Genomic DNA, 27,434 nt, shown 5'->3' on the forward strand with positions numbered 1-27,434 from the left:
CAGGGGAAGCTGCGCTGCCAGATCCTTTTCCATGGGCTATGGATTTGTGTTGCTGAGGCGAGGACACAGCAATCACTCAGCCATGCAGAAGCACAGAAAACAGGACTAATCTCTCCTCCTGACTTGTGGAAGCTCCACTTTTTCCCCCTTAAATTATTTAATCTCTATTGCCAAAGAGTGTGAGGGATAATGGGGCCGGAGTGAAGTAGATGGTGAATCTGTAGCCTTGACTGCAGTCTGCAGCACACATGGATGTGTTCAGCTTTGTGAAGATGCCAAAGCTGTCAGGGTGAGTCCAACGAATGCTGCTATGAATTTGCCAGTCTGTGGATTTGCCTGTTCGTTCTGTAGCAGCCGGCGTTTTGTATGTTCAAAGGCATGATTCGGAGAGCGACACAGGGATCACATGTTGAACAGTGGTATTAAAAATGCTGAGTTATTGATTTGTTCAAGAGAGCAAGTTGTGCAGTCACGTATGATGTGAAATGAATGAGCAAGTGAGAGAGATGGCAGTGGGGGTGGATGCAATTGGTGATGCGATTCATGTGTCTAAACTGTATGTATCTAAGTTCATAAACATTGTAGACACTGGACACGGTTACTGCTCGAGTATTATGTAATATAAGGTAACCATAGATATTATGAAACATGAGAAGAATCAGCAGAGGATGTTGCAAAATTTCAGAATATTCCAGGAAATTGAGTCATAGCAGTGATTGCTAGTTCTCAGCAGAGTTTTAAGTCATTTTCATTTTGAGTCAGTTTAGGGTACTGATCATAGCTTTCTCAAATGTTTTAATTCTGCCTGGAGTTATTACATATGAGTGGTTTTTATCTTTGAAATCAAAATACATATGGCCTGAACAGGAAGAACATTTCAATCATGACACTTTGCAATTAAAATTAAAAGACAGCACATTTCGGTTTACATGTTTACTTCCGTCATGTGGGTCATTTTCATTTGTGACAGATCCATAGTTTCATATTGGTTTTGTTTTAGAAGAAGTCATTGGAAGCAATGATAATGCAAAGCATAGATTAAAATAACTCCTGAGGAATTCATTCGTCGACGGGGCTTACACCTCACCTTGCGCACACATGGGTCTGCTAGACTGAGTTGATCTCCCCCAGTGGACATTAATCCTCCTAGGGGATTTGGCTCCATTAGAGGCACCACGGACCACTGATGGGAAGAACAGCTGATCACAAACAAGATACATTAAACAAGATACTGTGTGTCACAGGAATGTATATTAGGAGCGTATCATTTCACTTATGAGTCATCACTGAACTGCACTGGCAATTTTTCATTAGTTCTTTGTTTATGGAAAAAGACATGCATCAAAAATACTAGCGTTGCACCTCAGTAGTCGGTTTATTTACGAGGCCCTTTTTCATAACATTTCAGCTGGAAATCAAACAGGTAGCAGTGATTTTCCATCGTCGTACGGAAGCACTGCTTTCTATTTAGTATCCCTCCATGGCAGCAATGATGCGGCTCCCAGTGGACCACCACCATCACTGCATCCTGTCACTGTTAATAATGCCACACAATGCTAACCCTGACTATGAGTTACCACTTCTACAGAAGCATTCCCCTCCCTTTGTTGTTGCTGATGTTTGTCTCCTTCTCATCTACCATTAGGAATTTAAGTCAGCACGAGTCTATATTTCACAGCGAAACCCTCTATATTTATTCAGAGAGCTACAAGAAAGGCAACGGTCCCCTCATTGTCTCTTCCTCCTGCCTTGCAACACCCCCAGATGTGTCTGCTGTCAGAAGCAAAAGGATGATATAGCTTTCATTTTCTTCTTTCTCTGTTGTTTTAAAAATCAAGCTAGCATTTCCACTTGTTTAAAGTTTTGTAACAAGATACAAAGCAATAATGTCCTCTTTGAAATTGCTGCTTTTGTTTAGCTATTAAGAACTTATTTTCCTTGTAATACAGTTACACTTTTGATTTTCTCTAAATATAAGCAGCAGCGATAGGCAGGCAGGGCTTTCCTGAATCAACTGGGTTGCTAAAAGGTGTACAGCAATATCTAGCTGTTTGCTGAGCATGCTCATATATGAAAAAAACATCTAGAATATTGTTCACTGCATCTTGTTGGAGCTATATTTAGTCACTCTTATATAAATGATGGCTATGTTCATTAAATGTGCATGTTTTCCCGCACCCAAGTAATGCAGAACAACAGCTAAAGCTAATTTACTTGGACTGTGTGACTTTATGCTTGTGCTGCTCACTTGGATCCTTTCTGGCTGTGTTTTCCAAAAAAAATCTATAATGTGAGCCATTGTTCAACATGTTTTGACTGCAAACTTTATCCACAGGAAATCACTGGTCTGGACACAAATTGATTAGCCTAAATGTTCATCAGCGTACACACAGACCCAAAGATCTGTCATACTTAGCGTTCAAATCAGAAGCTCTCAGGGAAGAGTAGAGCAGAAAGGACTCTGGGTCAGAAATGGTAGCCAGCTGGCTGGTGGATGAGGTCTTAGGCAACTATTTATTATGTTGCGTGCTTTAGAGCTTTTAGCGTAAAAGCAGTGAGTAGCACAAAGAGGTGCAGGAGCATTCATGTCTAGTTCAGCACCCACAGGGTAAGTTCATCACTATATTTGGTTAATGTTTTCTATAGAGAGCTGTAGCACAAAGGATGGCTGGGGGGAAAGCAGTGTAATAACAAAAAAACACAGATTTCTTTGTTTAGCTTTGAATATCTTTTACTGCTGGATTTATCATTTCAACTGATTCAATCAAATGTAGTAAGGTCTACTGCTGGGCTGGGAAATGCATTGTGTGTATGCAATCATGCACATTAAGATTCTGATATGATATTTAGTGATATGCTCTGTGTTTCCTATATTTTAAGTGCTACTGCAGACTATATCCAGCTTTCAAATAGTAGCTCTTCTGTAAGATAATGGTGTTTTGCCATTTAACAGGTAAACAGCGGGACATCGAGGTTCCCTTACTCACTGTAACATAGCAGGAGGATCACAGTGGGTGGGCTGTTTCCCAGATGCTTTTTTATACCCACCCAGAGGAGATTAACTAACCAAAAAACGTTTCTATATAGAGGCACCAGAGAGCTGCTCAGGATAGTGCGGTTGCCCATGGCAACAATATCAGTGCTTACGAAGACAAACACAGAAATACAATATTCATTTAGAGTAATGGGGAAAACAGACACTCTTATTCTGGAGTGAGTGTTATTGTGCAGACAATTTCAATATTATTGTATAATGGCATTATATGGGACAGAGAAGAAATTTTAATCACCCAGGCAGTTTGATTTTTGGCTGCGTTGATGCGATGTGGTCATGGGAAAGTCATTTCTTGCAGAGTAGAAAAACAGTGATTTCTTCTCTGACGTCAAATAGATGCAATGTGGAGCAGCAAAGAAAACATTTCTGTACATAAAAGCGAGCAGTTTGCTCCAAGATTAGTAGTTACATAGCAATAGCCTTCATTTTAATTTTGATGCATATACAGCAGCACACAATATAAATCACAGGCTGGTCCGTGCTCTTTTGTGCTCTCGTATCGATCAAAGAATTAGAGCCAAGGTGGTGGTTTGGCAAGTCGAGCAGAGGGCAGATGTTTACTGAAACAAGAGGCAGTGCCCTCAGCAGGATGGAAGGAGTCTCTAAAAGAGGAGCAGAGGAATAGGGCCTTTAATCAGAGTGGTTCCACTCTGTCTGAGCCACTCTGCTCTACTCCCTGGGCTCTCTCCCAGGAGATGGTCATCTCGTCTGCTGTCTCTCCACTGATTTCATATCCAAACAGAATCACATTAGTGGCCTATCTATGCATAACTGTCTGTTTAATTCAAGAGCACTGAGAAAGCAGAATCAGTGCCTCTTCACAGTGTGCCTCGAATCATATTTGTAACACTCCCCTTTTTGTCAAGCAGGAAGAGTTGAACAAAAAGACCCACTTATTGTAAGATTGACCCCACTGTTGACCTTAGAATAAGGTGATGTCAAATTTTAATTGCTCTACCTTTACATTTTTTTAATGCTGCTAGCAAGGTCATTTTGATCGTGGGAATATATGAAACTTGTGTCTTTAAGAGTCTTTATCTGACAGAAAATGCTGAACGCTGTGCTGAGAGAAAAATGCTTTTTTAATACAGTACATGCTGTAAGACAGAATCCCTGTATCACACTAATCTGGCTGCACTGGATGAACAATGTGATGATTTATTCAAGATGGCATATGCAAAGGAAATTAGTATGGCTCTCTCAACCTGGGGATATTCGCTTTCTCTTGCCTGGTGCATGCTGGGAAATGTGTAGGAAACAAAAAGGAAATGCAATAGGTTCGGGCCCCCTGGGAAACGGCACATAAACATCAGTAACATTTTGCTGCTGCTTCCAAATAGGAGTCTTTGTTGCAAAATAGACTTGTGAGAGCAAAAACACATCTATATATATATATATCTATATATATATATATAGATATATATATATATAAATATAATACCTCATGAATAATTACTTTTCTTTTTTCTCTGTATGCGTAATGGCCCACGTGTGGCACCAGAATGTGGTTTCACATAGCCAACCCTCATCAAGATTGTCAAAGTAAATTATTTAAACTAACTGGAATGTCTGTGTTGGAATGCTCTTCTTAGTTGTGGCTTGTCTATAAATAAACAGGACTTCAGCATTCATATAACACTGGAATGCTTCTATGAAGTGAAAGTGAACTACTGTGATTAAGCAAGGGTCACGCTGTTCATGCTTTTTTTATGAGGCACTGAAAAGTGATCTTTTTGCCATCACCAGGACAGAACAATTCAACTACTGACTGGAACATCTGTTCTTTTAATTTCTGAAAACAAGACAAATCCACAAATGAGGAACATTCTGTTGCATTTATCTAGTTTAGATTATAAAACCCTGATGTTATTTTCTGTGTTACCAAAGACTTTCATGAGGAGAGCCTAATTTCCCCATTCCTTTTAAGTGTTCCTTTGGCGCTCTTTTAAAAAATGTTTTTGGTTGCTACATGCTCAATCCAATAACATGAGCTCAATCCAAAAGCATGCACAAAATACAAAAAAGGCCTCTGTGCATTTTGTGGTTTTAGTGTAATTTATGCTCCGAGAAAGCCTTCAGGAACTACATTTTGCCTCCCAAATTCTTGTTCTAATTGTCCTCACTCTGACTCTTGGGTAACCTGTTCATGAATTGTGCAGCATGGCTTGCCTACTTAGCGCTTGATTACTTAGTCCGATGTGACTGTGCAGGCATTATTTATTGATGCTCACTGAGGAAGATCGGTTTCACTGTCCACCAGTGGGTGAACCTTTTCAGACGCTTTGTTAAGCTGGAGCGCTGCGACGTAGTGGCATAATGGTCCTCCTGTCTGCAGACAAAAGAAATCAAAGATCACAGTATCTATCACTATGCTGCTGATACATTGCGGCATAGAGGTAGGAAATGGATTTTTTGGGGCAAATCATTACTTCAGTCATATATTTTGAAGGCACCGCATCTGGAACTGTAAGTAATACACTTTATTGTGGCGTAGACCTTTGGAAAAAATGTCAAGCAGGTCACTGCTGAAGATGTAGTGTTGGGAAAAAATATCATTGTTTTACAATATTATGCACTTGTTGGATTTTTTGAACATCTCCTGAGAAAAATGTAGAAATCTTCAACATCAGATAATGCCTGTGTTAAAATGGCTGCTAGTACAATGGTGGGTACAAGGAGGACTCGTCAATGAGGTGGCTCCAACAGCGTCAGACAGTATCTAGTTGTGTCCACACACATCATATGAGCTGCAGGAAATGTTCTAAATATACACCATCGAGGCCTGTTCCCAGCTAATGTACTGTAGGTCAAATAAATCCATATCTGTGTGGAAACACTAATAATGCCAAAACACACCACTGTATTGTTAAAGTAAATCACATTGCTACCAGTGTTCGCAGGCAGACGTAAAATGCGGTACCCAAAGGAAAAACACCATTTTCACTGCAGAATTCAGTTTTTGAAATGAATTAAATATGACTTAATGCATCCAGCAGCACTCAGATGTGTGTTTTTATTAGGCTAGCTGACTTGAGAACTGTGCTTCAGCTTTTATTGCATTACTTTGTCATTGACTACCTGTTTGCACCAACTAGCTTTGCAGTGTTTTGTGGCCTTTCTTTCAGCTTACACGTGTTGATGAAATGGTAATACTTTATTAAGATCTCATGTAATAGACATGTGCATACACACACCCACTAGGACGCACTCTTTCATACAGACACAAGCACACCTCGCACGCATTTTATTATCATCGGTACAGTAACTGGGGAAACATTTAGAGGGAAAGAAAGAGGGGCTTTGAATAATGAATGCGAAGAGCCCTGTTACACGGCAGACAAGCCTTTGAAGTGACATAACTTACTGCCACTGCTTTCATACCATCACCAGTGTGCAGACACAAAGACAGAGATAGAGGGAACAAAAGAAATGGGATGCAGAGGAAAAGACAGATGGAAGCATTTTGACCAATTACAGTTCTCGTGAACACCTTCACTCTGCCAACTTGTAATTGTGCAGAACTTTGTTTTGCTGGTAAGAATCAGAAAATCAGCTGAAACCGAGATTTAGACTGCTGCTGTCTTTCAGATAATAGGCTAAAATGAACTGTTTTGAGGATGGCGGTTATGGCTGGTTATATTCTCCGATAAACTTTATCAAATCGTCTTGGCGTTGAGCAAATCAAATAAGTACTTCATGACAGAATTCCCCTGGGCTTCTTTTATAAAGAATGCACTGACATCTAGAAATAAAACCAATTTCATGCCTCTCAAAGCACAAGAGTGAGGCATGACAACTCCGCCTGTGTGTCGAGCTTACGTAATTAATTTGATTTGTATGCACTGAGTGAACCATGACTATGGAACATTGTTTATCACGCCGGAATCGGACAATCTCTTATCACTTGGGCTGAATCGCTTGTTATCTGTGCAATTTATTTATTCTATTAAGATTCAAAAATCTCTTTGGCAAATACTGTTTTTAGTTACTTTGCCGTTAGACTAGCCGATCTGACCATTTTTGCACAGGTTTTAATGACACCACAAATGATTTACAAAAAGTCAAGCTAAGCTTGATTTGACTCCTCTTTCTGCCTCTGCAGCCACAGGACCAAATCCTCAGGCTGGCCGCCCCCTTCAGGGACCTGGAGTGCTTCACAGGGACCCCCAAATGGCTGGGACATGGGCACCAACAGAGAGGGGCGTGACTGCTACATCAAGTAAGTGCCCTATGTTTAAAGAAAGTGAGGGGGAGCTCGCTCTGTTCCAGATGTTTCAGACGCTTTGCCAACCTGTGATTATTCCAGCCACGTCACTGCCTCCACACTGTCTCCATCTGTGCATTCAGAATACTGATTTTGTGCTCCCTCCGCTGCTGCGCACACTCTGCCCCTGCCTACTCTCACTCTCTCTCACGCTCTCACACACACCCACAATACTCCTCATGCAGTCTCCCAAATGCAGAAGAGGGCTTTTGAGAGCGCAAGTGTGTGCATGCTGCTGTTGTTGTTGTTGTTGATGATGATGATGATGAAGAAATTCACCTGTGCAGGAGCTTGTTTTGATCTGAGAGTCTTCACATTCCTCAGAGGATGCAGGGTTATAGTGTTATCAGCGTAATTGATCCTTCTTAACTGGCACTTGTGGAAATCTGTACTGACAGGTAAAAAGAAACTCTTCACTGGCTCTTCGTGTGTTTGCGTGTGCAGTAGTGTAACAAGTGTTGCTGTTATGTTGATTTGGTCGGGATTTTTACTATTTCGTCAAAACACAAAATAGACATGCTTTTAACAACCTAATCTATACTAACCGTTTCTGGAAAAATATTCTCTGCTTTCATTTGTTCATAGGAGTTTTAATTCTTCTCATTGAATATTATGGAATGTAACAAGGACATTATTAGGACAGCAGGTTTTGTAATACAGATACGTCTTCCAGTTGTGGAAAAAACAACAACAAATGTTTATTTAATATATGAATAGGAGGTATGCGCTTGTCACACACGGGTTATAGCATGAGAAGCGTGATGTCAGAGGAGTTATATAAGAAGTAAGGAGCAGTGAAAGTGCAGGATGCAGAGTGTGTCTGCAAGAGGCAGATCGTGGAGGCTGTTTTGGCTCCAGCCTTTCCTTTCTAAATTTAAGGAAGATTCATAAATAATCAAGTGGCTATCTTAGTTTGTCAAGCCTCTTAGATGCCTATGCTAAACTGTTGTATTTCTCAGTGGAATACATGTCTAGTCTGTGTGGGATGAGCACATGAATAAAGTATTTACCAGACAATATGAACAGATTGACACACAATTATTAATGTCATGTCATTTAAAGCAGCTACAACAATATAGGGATATGTTTTGACACAAGTGGACTGAGAGAGTTAAATGAGTTACATTAACTCATTCGTGTAACTGAACCTGAGATGGGAGGGTGTTATTGGGATTTTTGTTGATGACCTTTTAGGCCAAAATGAGACTGCAATAGTGAGAATCGGCCCAGCATTTCTTGCTGTCGCTTTTTGTTTATCTTCTTCTCCGTAAAGCTCACAGTGCAGCTTGTGCACTATGCGGTAGAGCTACACTAGCAGCTAATGGGTATGATTACAGACCAGTGGATGCATGGCTGTCCGCACAATGGGACTCTAGCCATGTTTAGCAGGTGGCCATGGAGAGGAGGCGGCAGCATTCTTCCTGAATGCACAGGTCCATATGGTTTTGATTTGTGCACAATCTGCTGAGGTTGTCATTCCTGAGATAAAACTGACACATAAATTCAAACTAAATGTTCCTTGGCCATTTTTTAAAAATCCAAAGGGTTTTGCGATACAGTATGTAATAACTGTAGTTGTCATATGATGACAGACAAAATGTTTCAGTCAATGCTTTGGGGTATTAAAGGCAGGGACAAAATGTGTGAAATTTCAAGGTTAAGAAGCTAAGGAGGACAGCATACACTTAATTCGTAAGTCTTGTAAATGCTGCAGTTTATAAAAAGCTTATTTGAATTTCTTTTAAATGCATCACTTAATAATTTATGGAATATTCTATACTCTTGAGTCGTGGGAGTACACTGGAGGTAGTATAATAATTTAAGATTATATGCTTGCAAACTGAAATACAATGTATTAAATAAGCTGTACAAAGAAATTTAATATCTCTGTTTAAAAAGACTACCTATCTAGGGAAGTAGATGTGACAGATACATTTTCCTAATTAGCTATAAAATAACGGAATAGTTTTGCCCTTTTAATGATTTTAAGTGAACGTGGAATGATTGTGCAGAAGCAAATAGATTTTAGAAAAAAATGGCCAGGTCCACGATACAAGTAGTTGACATAATGGGACTCATTATTTTTAACTAAGCTTCAGCTTTCAGTCTTGTTACATCAGACTTTGCACATTCTGCCCACAGTCGTTCTGCCTGCCAATACTACTGTATCACACCACCAGGACAAGAGGTCCCTGTGTTTGTTTGGTCATTTAATCAATTATTTTTAAAATGTAGATGCAAAATGGTATTCAGTCTGTTGATTTTGTAATTAAAACATCTGAGAGAGTATAATGTGGGATAACTGTATGTTGGTTGGTTTTGTAACTTTTAATTGCCAGTGGAAGACTTCAAGCTGTAATTTATTATTATTTTTTTTTAAAACAATCAGGATAGTCTCCTAATTGCAAATACATGTATAATGGCCTCAGCATAATATTAACACAGTTAATTTTAATTAGTATACAGTGCATACAAACAAAAATCATACAAAAATCTTGACCAACCGTGAATCAGTGTGCCACTGAGAATGATTTATAGAACCAGTTTATAGACTTTTATATTAGAATTACAACTTCATGTAGAAAAATATTCTCTATCTGAAATATTGTGTAAAGGTACGCGAAAGGATTCAATTCTAGTTTAGGACTACACTACTACAAACAAACAAACAAAGAAAACACAACAGCCATTTTGATTATCTTTTGTTATCCGTTCAGCAGCTGAATTTCACCCTAATGGAACATCACATGTTAATTAGCCTGGGAAGAAGCAGCTGAATCCTCCACCTCCAAAATATCAGTTGACAGTCATTTAACATCTCTGAACTTGTCAGCAACTTGCTGTTGCTGCCTTTTCATTGCATTGGGAATGCAACTGACAGATCTCACTGTGTCTTTGTGCCGTGAAAGATTAATTGTTAGTATTTACTGGTGAACAGTACATGTGTCAAGAATAACTGTGAATTACACACTGTCTGCCCACAGCTTTAATTAACCAACATTGTTGGCACCATATGGAGTTGCTGCCGCTGCTGCTTTTGCAGCCAGGGAGAGCAGAGAAACACTGTAAAAAAAAAAAATTTAAAAATCTGATCACAGAATATGTGAATCGTACACGCTGGCTTTTCACATCTTTTGAGTTCAAAAAGCTAATATAATGATGATTCTCTTATGAAGACTGAGAAAATTCATTTTACCATGGTAACTGAAGCAAAACGTTTGATAAGGTTAGAGTCTTGATTCGCAGCCAGCTATCAATGGTAGCAATATTAGTAAATCTTAAAAATGAAACTGTTTTACTGTGCGCCTGTCATCTACAACAAAAGTTTATTGCTTTAAAATGGTACGTTACTGCAGCTATGTAACTAATCAAACACCATTTCTCATGCTGAGCAGGTTCACAGCCTACATGTATTCTGAATTAAGCTTTTTTTGGATGCACTGCAGAGCTACAGCAAACTGTTTCATATAATATTTTACTGTAACAACCCCTGTGAATAATGAAAGCAGGCTAGATTAATCACTCCAGCACTCTCAATCATGGTGGCCCATTAGCTAAACTCTAACAATGTTCTCAGCCAGACAAACCATAGAAACTGCATTCACAACGTGCATCCACAGTATACAGTATAGATCTAAACATTATAGATCTAAACATCATGACATCATAAGAATAAATTCATGTTTAAGCCTAAACCCTTTAAATTTGCATGAGTCTTTGCAGGTAATAAAGGTACTGGCTGCTACAGTATTTCATGCTCGAGAGAGGTAATGCGACATAATTCTGCCAGACGAGTAAGCCCGCACTCATGCAAAAGAATGAGACTCTACGTAAGACCTAATATTTTGTTCTTCCAATGCATCAGTATTTACAGTGTCCGACTGTATCACAAAGGATGGAACATTGCTGTAAGAAAAAAAAAAGCAATGTCTGGAGGAAAATTCACTGACATGGCACTCTATATTATAACTGTCCTGGGTCTTTATTAGTCTGGCAAGGAAACACATGCCTATTATTTAACACATTTAACACAACGGTGTGAGAAGTACAGATTCTTTGTGAGGCATTGCAATGTGAGAATACAAACATTGGAGCCTGATTAGCATCGCCCACATGCTCTATTTCTGCAGCATTGTACACGTTCCTTATTCTGAAACAATATGTGGCATTTTGTTTTTAAACATTGTGGGTACTTGGAAGAAATTACAGTTTTGTATACAGTGAAGTTGATGTCTGTCCTCCCATTTTAATTTTTCAATAGCTATCTCCTGTAAGAGCTGTCATTGTTTCTCAGAGAACATTCATTTTAGTGGTTATATTAAGCATTTAACAATTAGAGACGCTGCTATTAATCTGCTGGCTTATTTTTATGGTCTGTAAATTGCATTTATTTATTTTTTACAAAAATGTCAAGATTACTAATAACCAGCAACAGTTATTTATGATCAATCAAAACCAACCTGCCCTCACAAAAACAGTTAACCTCCTTTTTATCCCCACAGCCACGTCTCCCAGAGCAACTCCCTGGAGGAAGTTCGTCTGGACGGAGACAAGTTTGTACCGCCAGCGCCCCGGAAGGTGGAGATGAGGCGAGACCCAGTGCTTGGCTTTGGATTCGTAGCAGGCAGTGAGAAACCTGTGGTGGTTCGCTCAGTCACGCCAGGTAGCACAATCCAGCTACACAGTGGACTCTACCACAACACAGTGACTCATTCAATCCATGACCGTTACTATATCAACACGAGATGAAAGCCTCCTAAAATGTGGCTAAGAGGAAAACCCAGTGAGGCTGTAGTTTACGTCGATGATTCATTGATTTGAACAGTCCTCAATGAGAAAGCATTCATTAGAGCTTTGAGCCCCGAGACAGGAATCCAGGGAAACAAAGGAAAAAAAAAAAATGGTAGCACCGTGCAAAGTTTGGACCATTAAGTCTTTTTTGGTGTGTTTTGACAGGGGGTCCATCAGAAGGCAAACTGATCCCAGGGGACGAGATCATCATGATTAATGATGAGGCAGTCAGTTCAGCACCCAGAGAGAGGGTTATCGACCTTGTCAGGTATGACAGCACTCTTAATTAACTTTAATAAAAACACCCAAACATCCAAGGATTGATTACTTTTTGTACAAACTGACATATTGTAGTTCATTGCAATGTCTTTATTTACAATTTCTGCTCTAAAATATATAAAACAGTTTAGTGCCTATGGAGATACTGTATATAACTGCAAATAACAAGAAAGCACTCTAAGCATACCAAACACTGTATTTCTTTATCTTATTCTGATATGCTCAAAAATCACATATCATAGCTGGATAGATCAAGCAATATAACATTACTCTAGCCACCTGCTTCATTTAGCTGTATGCTGCCGTTGTTGTTTCTTCAAGCGTCTCATTAGATTAATTTCATTCACACAGCTGAGAAGCTGGCAGTGAGCATTTGGTCCTTGCGTGACCTGTGCTGCAGTCTGTAAACAGTACATTAGTAGAGGGAAAAGTGCCCATGTGGCCACTCCTCTACAGCTCCTGTGGCCTTGAATAGGCTTCTTCTCTGCAGCAAAGCTCAGCACAATGGTGCCAAGACAGGACTGCCAGGTGCACCACTTTGAAACTGTGTTTGTTCTGCTCTTTTCTGACTGTGTTAATTGTGTTGTTCATAAACTGCATTCATTGAAACTTAACCTTTCATTATTTTTTTGTTGCTTTTATCCCGCAGGAGCTGCAAGGAGTCCATATTGCTAACTGTTGTTCAGCCGTACCCAGTAAGTTTCCCTGTCCTCCTTATGAATGAAATCCGATACATTCCACTTGGCTATATGTGCATTTGGAGGTGATTATTTTGTTGACTCTGTGCAAACAAGCCATTAATCATGCCATATGTTAGTTCTGGCACAGCATCAGTAATGCCTGGGCTAAGTGTTAGAGCCCAGTGAACTCACGGGGAGTCTGATTGCTGCAATCTTTCCAAGTTTTCTCATGTTGTAGTGTTAGATCCTCACAGAACCTCATGTGAACCTGCCACTCCAGCATTTACTAGAGTCACAGAGCACCAGATGGCGGTGAACACACAGTGCCAGGAGCATATATTCGGCCTTTGTTTACAGTTCACATAATAATTCAGTGGGAATGGATTTATGCTTGAATTCCCTTCAAAAATAGACCAAACCGTCACTGCATGTTCACAACAAGGGAAAGGAAAAATCAAAATATAAACTATAACCTGTGCTATGTCTTGTGTGGTAGAAAACTGTATACAATGAAACAGTAATCGTAATGTTTATTATCGTTCAGATTTCATCCAGTCATCATGCATTTTGTTTATTCACTTTGCTCAGTCCTGAACACGACAAGTCTTTAGGAACAGCAAGGATTGCGGCTGCAGAAAAACAGTGTACAATACTTTGAGGACCGAGCTCTTATAATCCTGTCTGTAATTACTTCTGTTTACCAGGGGTTTCTTTGCAGGCTCAATGACATGAGGGTGTCCTCTCTCTTATCCCTTTGCACAGTGCCACCTTAATTGCATCATCAAAGAGAGAGTAATAGGAGGGTGTCATGTTTCAAGAAGGAAGCATGCCCTTGAATTTTGTGAAGGGAAAAAAACCACACACATTTTAATGCCTGTTTTTTTCCCCTTCTTTTCCTCTAAAAGTCACCGAAATCGGCATTCATCAGTGCAGCCAAAAAGGCCAAGTTAAAGACTAATCCTGTTAAAGTCCGATTCGCTGAAGAGGTCATCATCAATGGACAGGTCCCAGTAAGTCACATTGAACACTAATTCATTTGTTACACATTGACGCTTTGAATAGAAGATGGCAGAAGCAGACTTGAATTCTTAAGGCTGGAAGTTTTTTTTTAGAGATATTATAAATCCCAAACTGTAAAATTAAATTCTTTATGACTGAAAGACAGAACATTGACAAAAAAGGGGAAACACTGTTGGGTAAGTGACATAGAGAAAAAAGAAACTACAGAGTAAAATGTCAGTATTATTCTGACCCTAAATACCAAAACTCTGTTGGCTTAAAAATGTTATAGAAGAGAAAATTAAATGTAAAAAAAACCCATCATTAGTCACATATTTGTTACAACAGCTGGCACACCATTTTGAAATAAAAAAACAAAAAAGCGTTAGGGTGACTATCATGCATATGCTTATGAGTGACATTTAGCCGGAAATAAGAAGCTCTACCTTAAAAAACAATCTTGCCAACTTACAAGTTACCTCCTTTTTGCTTTAAATATTCAAAAACTACAATGTAAAACTGATACATTTTTTAAAAAGTGTTATGTTACGCTTCATTTCTTTGTTGGGAAATATTCACCTCCTGAAGTCTTTGTACTATTGTGAGATGAACAGCTATTAGCGAGCTATAGAAGTAGGTGGAAGAAGTTGTGTTACCTTTGCACAGAGCCAGGTTTACTTTTACCACATTTAGTCTTTACATAAAGCTAAGTCAACTGTTTCCTGGCAGTACATTCATTCTATACGGTGGTGTGAATCTCTTTTTATCACCTCATAAAAGTATGTTTCTCAAAATGTTTTATCTTTTCTTTGATTTCCTTTTAATTTTTACATTTAATTCTTGAGTGTGTCTTCCAGTTAAAAATTTCCCACCCAACCCCAACTAATGCACCACAGCGGATTATCAAATTAGCTAACTTTCACTTAGAAAAAGTCAAATCTGTTAATCACGTATGTTATATTATATCCTCAGGAAACTGTGAAGGACAACTCCCTTCTTTTCATGCCAAATGTTCTGAAGGTGTACCTGGAAAACGGACAAACTAAATCATTTAAATTTGACAGCACCACATCCATTAAGGTAGGTGGTGGAAGAACGCCCCTTCACTATGAAATGCTGTTGCGTAACCTTAAGTGATGTTCATTTTAAATATTGAATGTACATTATAAAGTGCAAAATCCTCTCTTCAACACAGCCTTCAAAACCTTTCAAGTGAAAGTATGATTCCAAGCAGAAATGAATTTTAATTAGCTTTTTTTGCTATCCCAAATTATTTTTCTTCTACTGCAGTTAAAAATTCTGATTGTTCAATAATGCTCGTGTTTTTTGCATGAGCTAAGCTGTGAAAATGATCTATAGTTATGACACTGAGTTGCACATGAGAAAGCTGCTGCATCTGCACAGTTTACTTGTTGTATTAACCGTGACATTGTCTATATGACAGGACGTCATTTTGACCCTGCAAGAAAAGCTATCTATTAAGAGCATCGAGCACTTCTCTCTGATGCTCGAGCAGAGAGCTGAGGGATCTGCCAGCAAACTCATGCTCCTGCATGAGCAGGAGATGCTAACTCAGGTGAGACGGGTGCCATTAAACAAAGCGTCAGTACACAGTCCAAAGTGTATCTCTTTTATAAGTTAAAAATAAAGATGATAAAACAATCCTAGAAAAAAAATTGCAACACTTATATTTGTGTTGATTTAACAAAATGTGTTCATTTGGGGGCAGCACGGTGGCACGGTGGTTAGCACTGTTGCCGCACAGCAAGAAGGTCCTGAGTTCAATTCCACCATCAGGCCGGGCTCTTTCTGTGTGGAGTTTGTATGTTCTCCCCGTGTTTGCGTGGGTTCCCTCCGGGTACTCCGGCTTCCTCCCACCGTCCAAAGACATGCAATTTGTGGGGATAGGTTAACTGGATAATCCAAATTGCCACTGAGTGTGAATGGTTGTCTGTCCCTGTGTGTTGGCCCTGCGACAGACTGGCGACCTGTCCAGGGTGTACCCCGCCTCTCGCCCTATGACAGCTGGGATAGGCTCCAGCGCCCCCCGCGACCCTGGAAAGGATAAGCGGAAGCGAATGGATGGATGGATGGTGTTCATTTGGTCAACTTCATAATTTTTACACTAAGCTAAACATCTCCTGGCTCCACTTAAATATTTTACGTATAGATATAAGAATGCGTTTGACCAAAGTCTTTGAGAAATACATATTTAACTTTTTCAAAAATGTTAAACTATTAATTAAATGACTATAAATGTTACATAGTAGCCTATTATTTTTTTTGCATGTAATGGATTTTTTCACGTGTACTTATCTGAAAGTACAACAGTGTGCTTGGGGAAATAAGAGACATAAACACTTAATGACTAATAGGACCTTCCTTATCTCTGACTTGTCCTCTAGGTGACGCAGAGGCCAGGGTCCCACAAAATGAAGTGCTTTTTTCGGATCACTTTTGTCCCAAAGGATCCCGTAGACCTGCTTAGAAGAGATGCAATAGCATTTGAGTACCTCTATGTTCAGGTAAATATCAGGAGATACACATAATACATAATAATTAGATTGAATTAAACATTATTTATGTTATTTTAGACAATATTAGGGCCTTTTTTAAGCATGACGACAAGTGTGACTGAAGTGTAACCTCTTCTTGTCTGTGTCTTCTCCAGAGCTGTAATGATGTGGTATTAGAGAGATTTGGATCAGAGCTGAAATACGACATGGCTCTCCGTCTGGCTGCTCTGCAGATGTATATACTAACCATCAATACCAAACAGTCCCAGAAAGTTTCCCTGAAGTATATTGAGTAAGTAGATTGGGTTTTACATATGTCTTCACTGGAATCAACTACATGTCATCTAATTGAAAGCCTATTTTGCTTCTACCAGCTGTAAAGCACACTTAAACTTAAGCCCACTCAAACAATAAAATGATATAATGACCTCACAAGCACTGCTGCAACATCAAAAGATACATCTCTGGTTAGATGATCATTTTGACTGCACCCTATCCGTAAACTCCCGCATCGCCTCTGGGTAAATCAATCACAGGAAAAGAATGATTAATTGACTGTTTGTCGTAGTGAATGAGTGACCTTTTTTTTCGTTTTTGTTTTTGCGCATCTGCAGGAAGGAGTGGGGTCTGGCGCTGTTCCTGCCTCCCGCAGTGCTGTCTAGCATGAAAGAGAAAAACATCAAAAAAGCTCTCACTCACATCCTCAAGACCAACCAAAACCTGGTGCCGCCTGGTAAAAAGGTAGAATGTGCTTCTGCTTTCCTCTTTTTGTCTATTCTCTGCAAGTGCATGGCTATTCATCTTCCTCTTTTCCTTGCACCAGATCTGACTCTTGGCTACCACCTAGTGGAGTATTAATACTTGAAATAAATCATTCGGGGCTGTTGTGTAGATCAGACTGTGTTGCACTGTTTTTTAACCTAACTGCTGTAAATACCTAATTTAAGCATTTTCACCTTGTGCCTTATACTATTTATTTTTACTCCGTTCAGCTAACTGCTTTGCAAGCAAAGGTCCACTATCTAAAGTATCTCAGTGATTTGAGGCTTTATGGAGGACGCGTCTTTAAATCAACACTAGTCGTGAGTAAAACTTTCTTGTCACCTCTCACTGGTTTCACCCTGTTCCACATTGTGCTAATTTACATAACGGCAGTGGTAGTTACGGTGCCTCCTTCTTCCTCTTTACAGCAAGGCGAGAAGCACACAGAAGTAACTTTGCTGGTGGGGCCGAAATATGGCATCAGTCATGTGATTAACACCAAAACGAACTTGGTGGCTCTTCTGGCAGACTTTAGTCATGTCAACCGCATTGAGATGTACACAGAAGATGAAAACAGGGTTCGAGTGGAACTACATGTTCTGGATGTAAAGGTTAACAAAATTTCTGCCTCTTTAAAAGGAGAACAATATGTTGTTTCACAAGTACTTTCTGCTTTAACCCTAACAACAGCAAGCCTGCTCTGCAGTCATTATAATCTCATTTTACCACCAACTAGTGCCATTTATCTTGTTCCCTTTGTCTGATTGTGTGCATCTTTCACAGCCCATCACTCTCCTAATGGAGTCTGTTGACGCAATGAATTTGGCCTGTTTGACTGCCGGCTACTACAGATTACTGGTGGACTCTCGGCGCTCCATCTTCAACGTGGCCAAAAACACTGACAGCATGGAAACAAGTATGCCTAAAACTGATCGCAAGATGACTCATCAGAATTGGGTGTTTTTATATAGACTTGTATCAAGTCTTGCTTCCTCTTTGCAGGTCACGCCACGAGAGTAAAGCAGAACTACCAACCCATTGAGTGTACATATAGCACACCCCACAAAGGAGGCGAGGACAGAAACAACCAGAGATGCAGCCAAGAATATTCTGACCAAGAGTGCGATTACCTCGATCATGGCAGATGCGAAGGCCAGCCGGTCTACATAACTGAGATCCACCAACCCCAGCACTCAATTCACCATGCAGAGAGAGTGGAGTGCTGCAGAGTCTCATGTTCCCAAACATATATGAATGTCCCGAGACCCAAACCCCAAGACTCCTCCAGGAGTGCAAAGGTGTCCTTCATTTTTGGAGACCCACCCTTGGACAGTGTAAACCCCCAAAATCTGGGCTACCAGAGACTGATGGATGAAGGCCCAGAGATTTTAGACAATCACAGCCCCATGTACAGGCGTCTCGATGAGGACTATAGGATGATAGAGGATGGGTATCAGTACTCTACCAAAATCTTTGGTCCTACTGAGTGCATCGAGGAGCCACTGCTGCATGATATCTGCTACGCTGAGACAACAGATGACGCAGAGGACGAGGATGACATCAGCTGTGAGGAAGACATGGTGTTGAGTGACATTGACAAGCCTACGTTGCTTTCGCTCTCAGGGTCCAGCGATGACATCATTGACTTGACCTCCCTCCCTCCCCCGCCGGAGGGTAATGACGAGGAGGACAATGATGTACTGCTGCACTCTCTTAACATGGCCATTGCTGCTCCTCCTCCTGGTTTCAGGGACAGCTCTGATGAGGAGGAGCAGCAGGGGGCTGGGATAAGGGCCCAGGGGGCCTGCAATGATATCCCAGTGTCCCTCATAGATTCAGTGCCCACCCATGGAGCAGAGGGCCCCGGGAAGCCACTGGATGATGCAGTGGTATCCACCTTACAGGCACTCGAAGCCCTCGCTGCATCTGAGGAACAGAGTCCAGCACAGTCAGAGAGTAGCACAGGTTCTCCTTATACTATTGTAACATTCATCCATTAACATTACACATGTTCCAGACATTCATTTTGATTTGTTGGTCTTTTTTTTCAATAAAGCCCATTTTGTTCTATGTTTCCATTTGTGAGTATTTCTTCATTCATTTGAGAGAGAAAAAAGACATTTGTGTTCATTATCGTGTCAGTTTGAGATTCATTCCTGTTTTGTGGACCCATTTGTTTTCACAACTGCAAAGTACACAGCGTGAAAGCTTTGTTGGTTATTAGAAATAACAGAAAATAGATCATCTTACATAGCTGTCTATAGACGTCACCAAAATTATTGGTACCCTCAAATGTAAAGACAATTTTTTTTTAATCAGTCGAGACTGGCAAATACATATATATATATATATATATATATTTTTAAGTCAGCAGTTTCTTTTTTTGGCAGGAACTTTTTGCAGCTCTTAATAAGGCCTTAACACTTCTCAGCAGTTAGTTTCGATTTCTGTTCCTGTTCTCTTAGGTTTCACAGGTGCTTTCCTTCAGTTGTTTATTTTATCTGTGGATGTTCAATCAGCTTACCATCAGGACTCTCAGCAGGCCGCTTTAGAACAACCTAATATTTCATTCTCTTTTATGTTTTACTTTTAGATGCATGTTTTTGAGCCATTATGCCTTCGAAAAGCCATGACCTGGGACTGAGACAGAGCTCTCTGATACTGCTACAGCTAATGTTTTGCTCCTAAAAGCCTCAATAATCTGCTTTTTTAAATTAGTGTCAACATAACCTGTCATGCTAGATGTAACAAAGCAGCCTCATATCAAATGTCTGTACTGGACCCTTTCCCATACCTCACAATGATGATGGTGCTTTTTTTTCTTTTAAAGCCTCATCTTTTCTTTTGTGAAAGCTGTAATTTACTTCCATTTGTCTAAAGGAAATCCCCTCGGAAACAGTATGACTCCGCATCACTTAGAAGCGTTTTAGCAAGTTCCATGTATTTAAGTTTCTCTTTCAGAAATGGGGCTTTCCTGGGTATTCCTCCGTGATCCCCCACTTTCATTTAGAAAATCACTAACATTTGACCCAATACCATTTTACCTGGAAGACAGCTTGTATGTATTTTAAGTTTTCTGTGGTTTCTCACCCACCATACAGACTACTCCTTCTGTTGCGTCAGTTTTCCACCGGCTGCCTGGTTCAGGGTGGTTGGCTACAGTCCCATAGATCTTAAAGTTATTAATAATAATTCCAGCGTGACATTAACCTGCTTGGAAACAGTCTGGTAGTCATTGCCTATACTGTCACAGTTATTCATGTCTCATCTGACCATTTTCAAAAGTGCTATAAAGCATCAAACTCTGAAAACTCAAGTATATGCTTACAATATAAATATATTGCAAAATTCCAACTATTTTAATTTTTAAGGGGTATCAATAATTTTGTCAATTTTTTAAACATTTTTTCGAATTTTAAAAAAGTATTTTTCACATGACAAAACACACATGCAGATGTGTATATGTTTATAATTTCAGTGCTGTTTTGGGATTAACTGATGTCTTTATTGTTTGAATGATTGATTGATTGACTGATGTGTGATTGACTGAATGTATTTATTTATTTTTAAATTTACTTTCTTACTTAGTTTTTAATTAGATGCTTAACCAACACTTGAATATTTTAAAGACTCTTAAATGGAATGTTATTATGTAATGATTTATATTTATTACTAAATGTGTTATTCCTGAGTTAACATTAGCTATCATTTACACGGTAATTTACACTATCATCCATATAATTATTTGTTACTCTCTTGCCAATCTGTGATATATTCCATTTGCCTCAAATGAATTTCTTAATGAGGTTTTTGTCTTTCTTTTGTACACAGGTGTAGAAATATCGAGAGCATTTAGTCCGGATTCTTCTGATTCTGGCAATGAGACCAACTCCTCAGAGATGACAGAGAGCTCTGAGCTGGCCACTGCTCAGAGACACTCAGAGAACCACCTGAGAATGCATGTAGCCATGGCAGAAGGATACCATGCCATGAGTGAGGAAAAGACAGAGGTGAGTGCGCCCAGTGACGGTGGAGCAGGAGCTATGCAGTACAAACCCCAGGAGCAACAGGAGGAGGAGGCAAAATCCTCCGCTGTCGCCTCCTCACAGATATTTCACTCGAATGGCGGCGAGATGGAGCCAGAGACAATGGAAATAAAATCCGTAAGTGAATACTTCACTAAGATGCACATTGGCTCCCTAATGAGCAGGCAGAGAGGAAAACAGAGAGAGACTGAGAGCAGAATCCAGGGAGAGTCCTGCGATTCTGACAAATCAAACACGGCTTCTCAAGACTCAGCGAAGGAGGAGCTCCCTCATCTTGTTGGGAAATATAACGCTTTCACTGTGAGAGATTCCTATTACATGAACCAACTTGATCTGGGGCGAACTCATTTTAAAGATAGGCATCAAAAATGGCAGCAGAGAGTGCCTGGAAACAAAATGGCTGAGAATCTCGCTCCAGAATGTGTGAGTGACTCACAGGCTTCCCACGCAGACAGGTTGACAGCAAAGGGAGAGAAGCAGGACTTAGATGAAAGAAGCCAACAGTTAAATGCCCGTCTCATCTCCCCATCCAAAGGGCCCGTCCCTGCAGAGGGTGACGCTGCTTCACAGGATAATGAGCAGCAGCAAACGAAGCTTCCACAGTCAGAGCCAGATGTCTCACGGTTATACGAATACCACGTGAGCAAGCGCATGTCATCAATTCAAAGCGAAGGCATTCATTCTCTCCAAAGCTCGCAGTGTTCCTCAATAGATGCAGGCTGTAGCACAGGGAGCAGCAGCTGTGTCACCCCTATGGACTCTCCCCTTTGTGCCACAGACAATATGCATGTACTGTCCGAGTCTTCGCTCAAGGGGCTGAGTTATGTCACTGCGGAGGAGAAGGCTTATGGGGCCCACGGGCAAGGGAAGGTCAGCCACCCCATGGACCCCACCCTGCTGAGGAAGATCCATGCAGCTACCAGTGCTGAGCCTGGGTTTGGAATTACACGGGACAGCAGTCACAGAATGCCCAAGATAAAAGAAACCACAGGTAAACCTAAACAGGAGGGTGAACCTCTAATCTGTAACCTGGTAAGATCAACATTTAAGACAGTTCATCAAAACAGGCAAATATAAGGTTGAGAAGTTACACAAATTACCAAAATAACAAAACAAAACATTGTCTGACTTACTTTCAAGGCAGATGCCTGTAGATAGATTTTGCTTTTGTGTCAGTGATATCTTTTTCTACCCCTCATCTGTATAACCACAAGGGAATCAAATTTTCACTGCAGGTTTTTAATAACTTTCCCCAAACATATTTGACAAAATAGTTCGCCTTTTACTGTGATGACACTCTTTGACTCTGCATATCCGCTCAACTGTGATGACAGTCTGCTTCATGTGCTGCAGTCATTGCTGAAATTATGGAGTCAGAACAAACTTGGGTGTCTTGACACCAAATTTCTGTGGGCATCTTTTCGGCAGTATTCACGTCAGTCCACTAGACAGCACACATGCTGACAATGATGTAATTGTGATATTCCATAACAGCCCAAGATATCAGTCAGGATGATCAAGCAGGCTCTATTAAAAACTAAAATGGGTAGTCCACAGGCCTTTAAAGGCTTTCCATGGAAATACATATGAGATTTTGTGGTATTTTTTAATACAAACACTGATATCTGTGAACTGCTTGGTGTTATATGCGCTTGCTGATTTTAATTTTCCTTTTAGACATTTATTATGGCTATGAGAACAAGCATAATCTCATCTATTTTGCCTGTACTTTGGACTGCAACATATAAAGATGTCTCAAAATTTAGGAAATTTGAGAATCAGATCAATAAGCATAGCTACATATAAGCAGAGGTTAAAAGATAAATATGTTGTTGTTTTTATGTGTTTGAAATTACTTGCCAATACACATTGCACTTTTTTCTTCAATGAACCACTCGACATATTTGGGAATTAATCTTATTCGCTTTCCGCTTGCAACTCATACTACTCTTATATCTGTTTATCCAATATGAAGCTTCACATCGCTTTGTTGGCTTAGCTTACTGTAAAGATCGGAGACAAGGAGAAAGTATGAATACATCTAAAAGTTATTGTCCTAAATGTTACCTCTTGACTTTCTGCACTTTGTACAGCTTCATCAAATGAGAAACAAAGTGTTAATGTAAGCTAGCTTTTTCATGATTGCTCATAAGTACATTTTGTTGCCTTTGGACTGAGCTTGGTGAGCCAGTTTCCTTGTCTCCAAAGTCTTTTGCAATGCTAAGCTAACTAGCTGTTATGAAATCCTATATGGACTAGATTGATAATGTCTCTGTAACATTTTCCATCAGTTACACCGGGATTAAGAGATTCCTTCTTAATTGTGCACTTTATGTCTTTTCTATCACTGGAACCAATAATACAGTGAGACTGAAGAACATTGTGTTAATGTTAAGGTAGATGCTTAACAGTTCTCTTTGTTTTCCTACTACCCCTAGTGTAGCTTGCACACAGCTGAAGAAGGCTGGGAAAGAGTCATCTTTAGCTCTCTGTAATGAGACCAGTACCACCACCACAATCATGTCACCTTCATCATTACAAAGTAGCACAGAGCCCAAAGGGCTAACACAGGCCAGCCCTGAGCCTGACCCACACACCCTGGCTTTTCCCTCAAGCGGATCTTCATTTGACCCAACAACAGGCAGCCTCCGGAAGCTGCGCAGGGTTCGGATGCTCAGGAGGAGCTGGAGTACCTTAATGCCAGGTTCCAGGAGCTTAGAAGTACTGTTTGTAAAGACCAAAGCCATACTTACAGGGAAGAATGATAGTCAGAATTTGCAGGCTCAAGATCCCCCAAAAGAGCAGATGACATTTTCTGCCAAAACCTTACCCACGAGCTTGTCCCAAGGTTCGGTTGCCTGTAATTCATCTGGTGAACGGCTGCTAAGAGGAGCTTCTCTGTTGATGCCCGAGCAAACAGCACCGAGGCTGGATACAGATGCATGGAAGTGTCGTGGGCCGTTCAGTCACTGCTTCCTCAGGAGAAAGTCGAACACTCATGCCGGTGATGAAGATGGAGAGATAACCTCACATGATCCGCTCTTTGACAGCTCAGTTTCTTTCTATGGCAAGGAAAACACTATCTTGAGAAACTACAAAGCTGAATGGAGCAAAATGGCCTCATATATGAAGAACATGAGCCTCAAAGATCGGCTAGCTCACATTAACTCAATGAAAGGAAAAACCTACAGCCTTCACACGGGGTTCGCACTTGCACGGAAGGATGCCTTAGAGATGATTGGTGTGTTGCGTTCAAGTGTAGGCCACCCTTCCAGAATTGCCATGGATGAGGTCAGCGAGGCTGACATGGAAACGTTCACCCAGCTGCTTCTCATGCAGGCCAAAGTGCTGAGTGGCGCCTGCAGTCAGATGGCGATGGAGTACAGTAGCCCAGAAGAGCTGCTGCTCACGCTGACGCACAGCTTCCACACGCTGTGCTGCCTAACGCAAGCCTGCATGTCGCTAGTAGAAGACCTGAGCACTGACAGTGAACGGCGCGAGGTGGTAGCCCAGGTGGATGAGGTCGTCATGAACTACGTGTGTCTTCTGAAAGCTGCTGAGGCAGCTTCAGGAGGCTCCCCCGGTGACCAAAGTGTGAATGCATTGTCACATTATTCTGCCACCATGTCTGCTATTATAAACACACTAACTCACTCACTGAACACACTGCTAAACAAAAAAACTGTTATTTTGTCTTGATTATTGATTTCAAAGCCATACATAAGAGACATGGGTTTAACAACCAATGTGAACTGCTGTGAAAAAAATTAAAAAAAACTTGCCTTGTGTATACAGTATTTTATTATGTAAAGAAAATATATGATTATACGAATAATTAAAGTTTTAAATAGATTATATTAAGGCCTATATTAAAAAGCATATGACTCTCTTCTCAAATATATTATCTAACATTACTTCATAGGGATTATTTTCATGATTTATTGGTTTTATTGAGAGCTTAACATGTAGATTGACACAAACTTATTAGTATCTTGTTTATAACTTGTAAAAAAGTACACCGTTGAAGAAATGCATACACTATATAAAGCTCTAAACAAATCGCTGCACAGGACAAGAGGTGATAAAACTGAAGTAACGCGTAAAATATTTTCATTTGCTTGAGTCACTTAATTTAATGAATACTTTACACATAAACACTGAGTACTTTCCTGTTATTTTTGTCAATGTCATTAAAAAAATTAAAACTTTTTAAAAAGTATGAACTGTTTTGTTGTCTGTTTCTGTTTCACTCTGCTCGCTCACAGTTTCGGTCATTACCAATCTCTCGGCTACAAAAGTTTGTTACTGAAGTTTCATTCAATAAAGCGTCTTTATTTAGTTTGGAAACTGTGTTCAATAATTAATTTTTTTTACTTTTCGCTCAAGCTTTAGTGGTGAAAGTGCTTTTTGCATTAAAGATGATGATGGCCTATTTCACTTACAGTACAGGGCTAGAAAGAATGTTTTTGCACAGCTTGAGAACGAGTGTAGTCACTGTGCATTATGTGTATGCATCTGAGTAAAACGAAAAAGACAACAGCCAGCAGCTCAGTGAGGCTATAAGCATCAAGGTGCTTAAATGCCAACATAGTGAACTCCTGGTCAAAATTGACCTGATGATGCTCACTGATCACTTCGATTCAGGATGACATGCATGTTCATACTTGTTTCATGGCAAACAACCATCTGAACCTAAATTGCCAACCTAGTGAGTAATGAATTGCTCAAACCATGTTCCAAACCACTTATCCAGCTCAGTGTTTATGCCAAACCATTTGAAATATATGGATATTTCACAGGATACATGGAAATTTTAAAATGTTAGTTGTGCTTAAGGAAAATACGGATAATCATTGAAGTTGATCTCTGCTTCAGATGTTTAAAGCAGTTCATCTGTAGTAGTTATCAAGACATTTTTCTATAAACCCAAATTTAATAAGAGGTATGCTGACCAACAGGAATACATAGTATTTTTTTTTTTTTTTTGTCTGTCCCATTTGGTTCTTAAGCCGTCAGAATTGTTGTCTGAAGACCAACAAGGATACCAAATGGATTTATTTTGCCAAATGGATCATCATGGCATTGCCGTATTGGTCCATTTGATCAAACTTTGTTGTTATTATTTATTTTATTTTCAGTTGTTACAGATGGGACAGACATGACTGGGGGATAGGAAAGGGAGAAAGAAAGAGAGGAAGGAAAAGAAAAACAGAAGGAAAAGGGACAGTGAGAAAGGGCACTTACAAAGACAAAGAGAAAAAAAAAAAAAAAAATCTCCTGGATCACCTGTTGAGAGAAAAAGAAGAAAGACAAGCAAAGAAAAAACCAAACAAAAAAAAAGCAACATACTAAACACAACACCATCACGTTAATCTAGCTGAGTGTGAACAGCAGTAAATACTAAATATTGAAAGTTGTTGTGCAGCACGCAGGACAGACAGCGCACAATGTGCTTTGAAGTAGCAGCTAAGAAAGGTGTAGTTTATGTCTACGAACAGTGAACACCCGTGTGCACACCTGTGTGGATCAACGCTTGTATACAAAAGGTTTCCCCATGTAACGGTCTGCTAGAGGGTGTGGAGGGCCATAGCCCGTCCCCAGGGCATGAAGCAGACATGGAGGAGATCCAGGCTCCAGACATCCAGAGGCCCCAGAGTGCGAGAGCCCAAGGAGTACCACCAGAGGGGCATCCGTGCCACCTTCCTGGGAAGGGCTGAGGAGATCCCCAGACGAGGGGGTCACCCAGTAGCCACGGAGCAGAAGCCAGAGGGGGCTGCACCGGCGTGCCCGCCGGCTCTGCCGGCAGCCAGCTGTGCCAGAGTGAACCGAGTTGCAGGCCCGAGGCCGGAGGCCCGAGGCCCCTTTGCCCCGGAAGAGGCCTGACCGAGCGACAGGCACCAGGCCCGCCAAGTAGCCACCGGGGTGAGCTGGTGCATACCTGAGCGCCCAGCCCGGACACCAAGAACCACCAATGCACCAACCCCTGAGGGCATCAGTTACCAGCAGGGAGTGTGGTGAGGGGAGATAGGCTCCACACTTGGA

General features: G+C 40.5%; 1 protein-coding gene across 1 annotated transcript; it reads left to right on the plus strand.

Annotated features, from left to right (window-relative positions):
• On the plus strand, window positions 1-25,567 carry frmpd4 (FERM and PDZ domain containing 4). The gene is made up of 17 exons (XM_039600389.1): window positions 1-289; window positions 7,158-7,274; window positions 11,822-11,982; window positions 12,276-12,378; window positions 13,039-13,084; window positions 13,975-14,079; window positions 15,041-15,148; window positions 15,513-15,644; window positions 16,474-16,593; window positions 16,740-16,876; window positions 17,199-17,325; window positions 17,577-17,666; window positions 17,775-17,957; window positions 18,130-18,262; window positions 18,349-19,311; window positions 21,178-22,383; window positions 23,836-25,567. The coding sequence occupies exons 1-17, from the start codon at window positions 249-251 to the stop codon at window positions 25,089-25,091; spliced, it is 5,028 nt and encodes a 1,675-aa protein (XP_039456323.1). The 5' UTR covers window positions 1-248; the 3' UTR covers window positions 25,092-25,567.
• Window positions 25,568-27,434: the final 1,867 nt, after the last annotated feature.

The sequence above is a fragment of the Oreochromis aureus genome, linkage group 16 (genome assembly GCF_013358895.1).
Source record: "Oreochromis aureus strain Israel breed Guangdong linkage group 16, ZZ_aureus, whole genome shotgun sequence".
Classification (NCBI taxonomy): Eukaryota; Metazoa; Chordata; class Actinopteri; order Cichliformes; family Cichlidae; genus Oreochromis; species Oreochromis aureus.

Bases quoted from the DNA above. Each gene is read 5' to 3' on its own strand.
- frmpd4 (XM_039600389.1), top strand. From the start codon at position 249: ATGGATGTGTTCAGCTTTGTGAAGATGCCAAAGCTGTCAGG. The intron at 14,080-15,040 runs GTAAGTCACATT...TTATATCCTCAG, and splicing joins TCATCAATGGACAGGTCCCA to GAAACTGTGAAGGACAACTC. The intron at 15,645-16,473 runs GTGAGACGGGTG...CTTGTCCTCTAG, and splicing joins AGCAGGAGATGCTAACTCAG to GTGACGCAGAGGCCAGGGTC.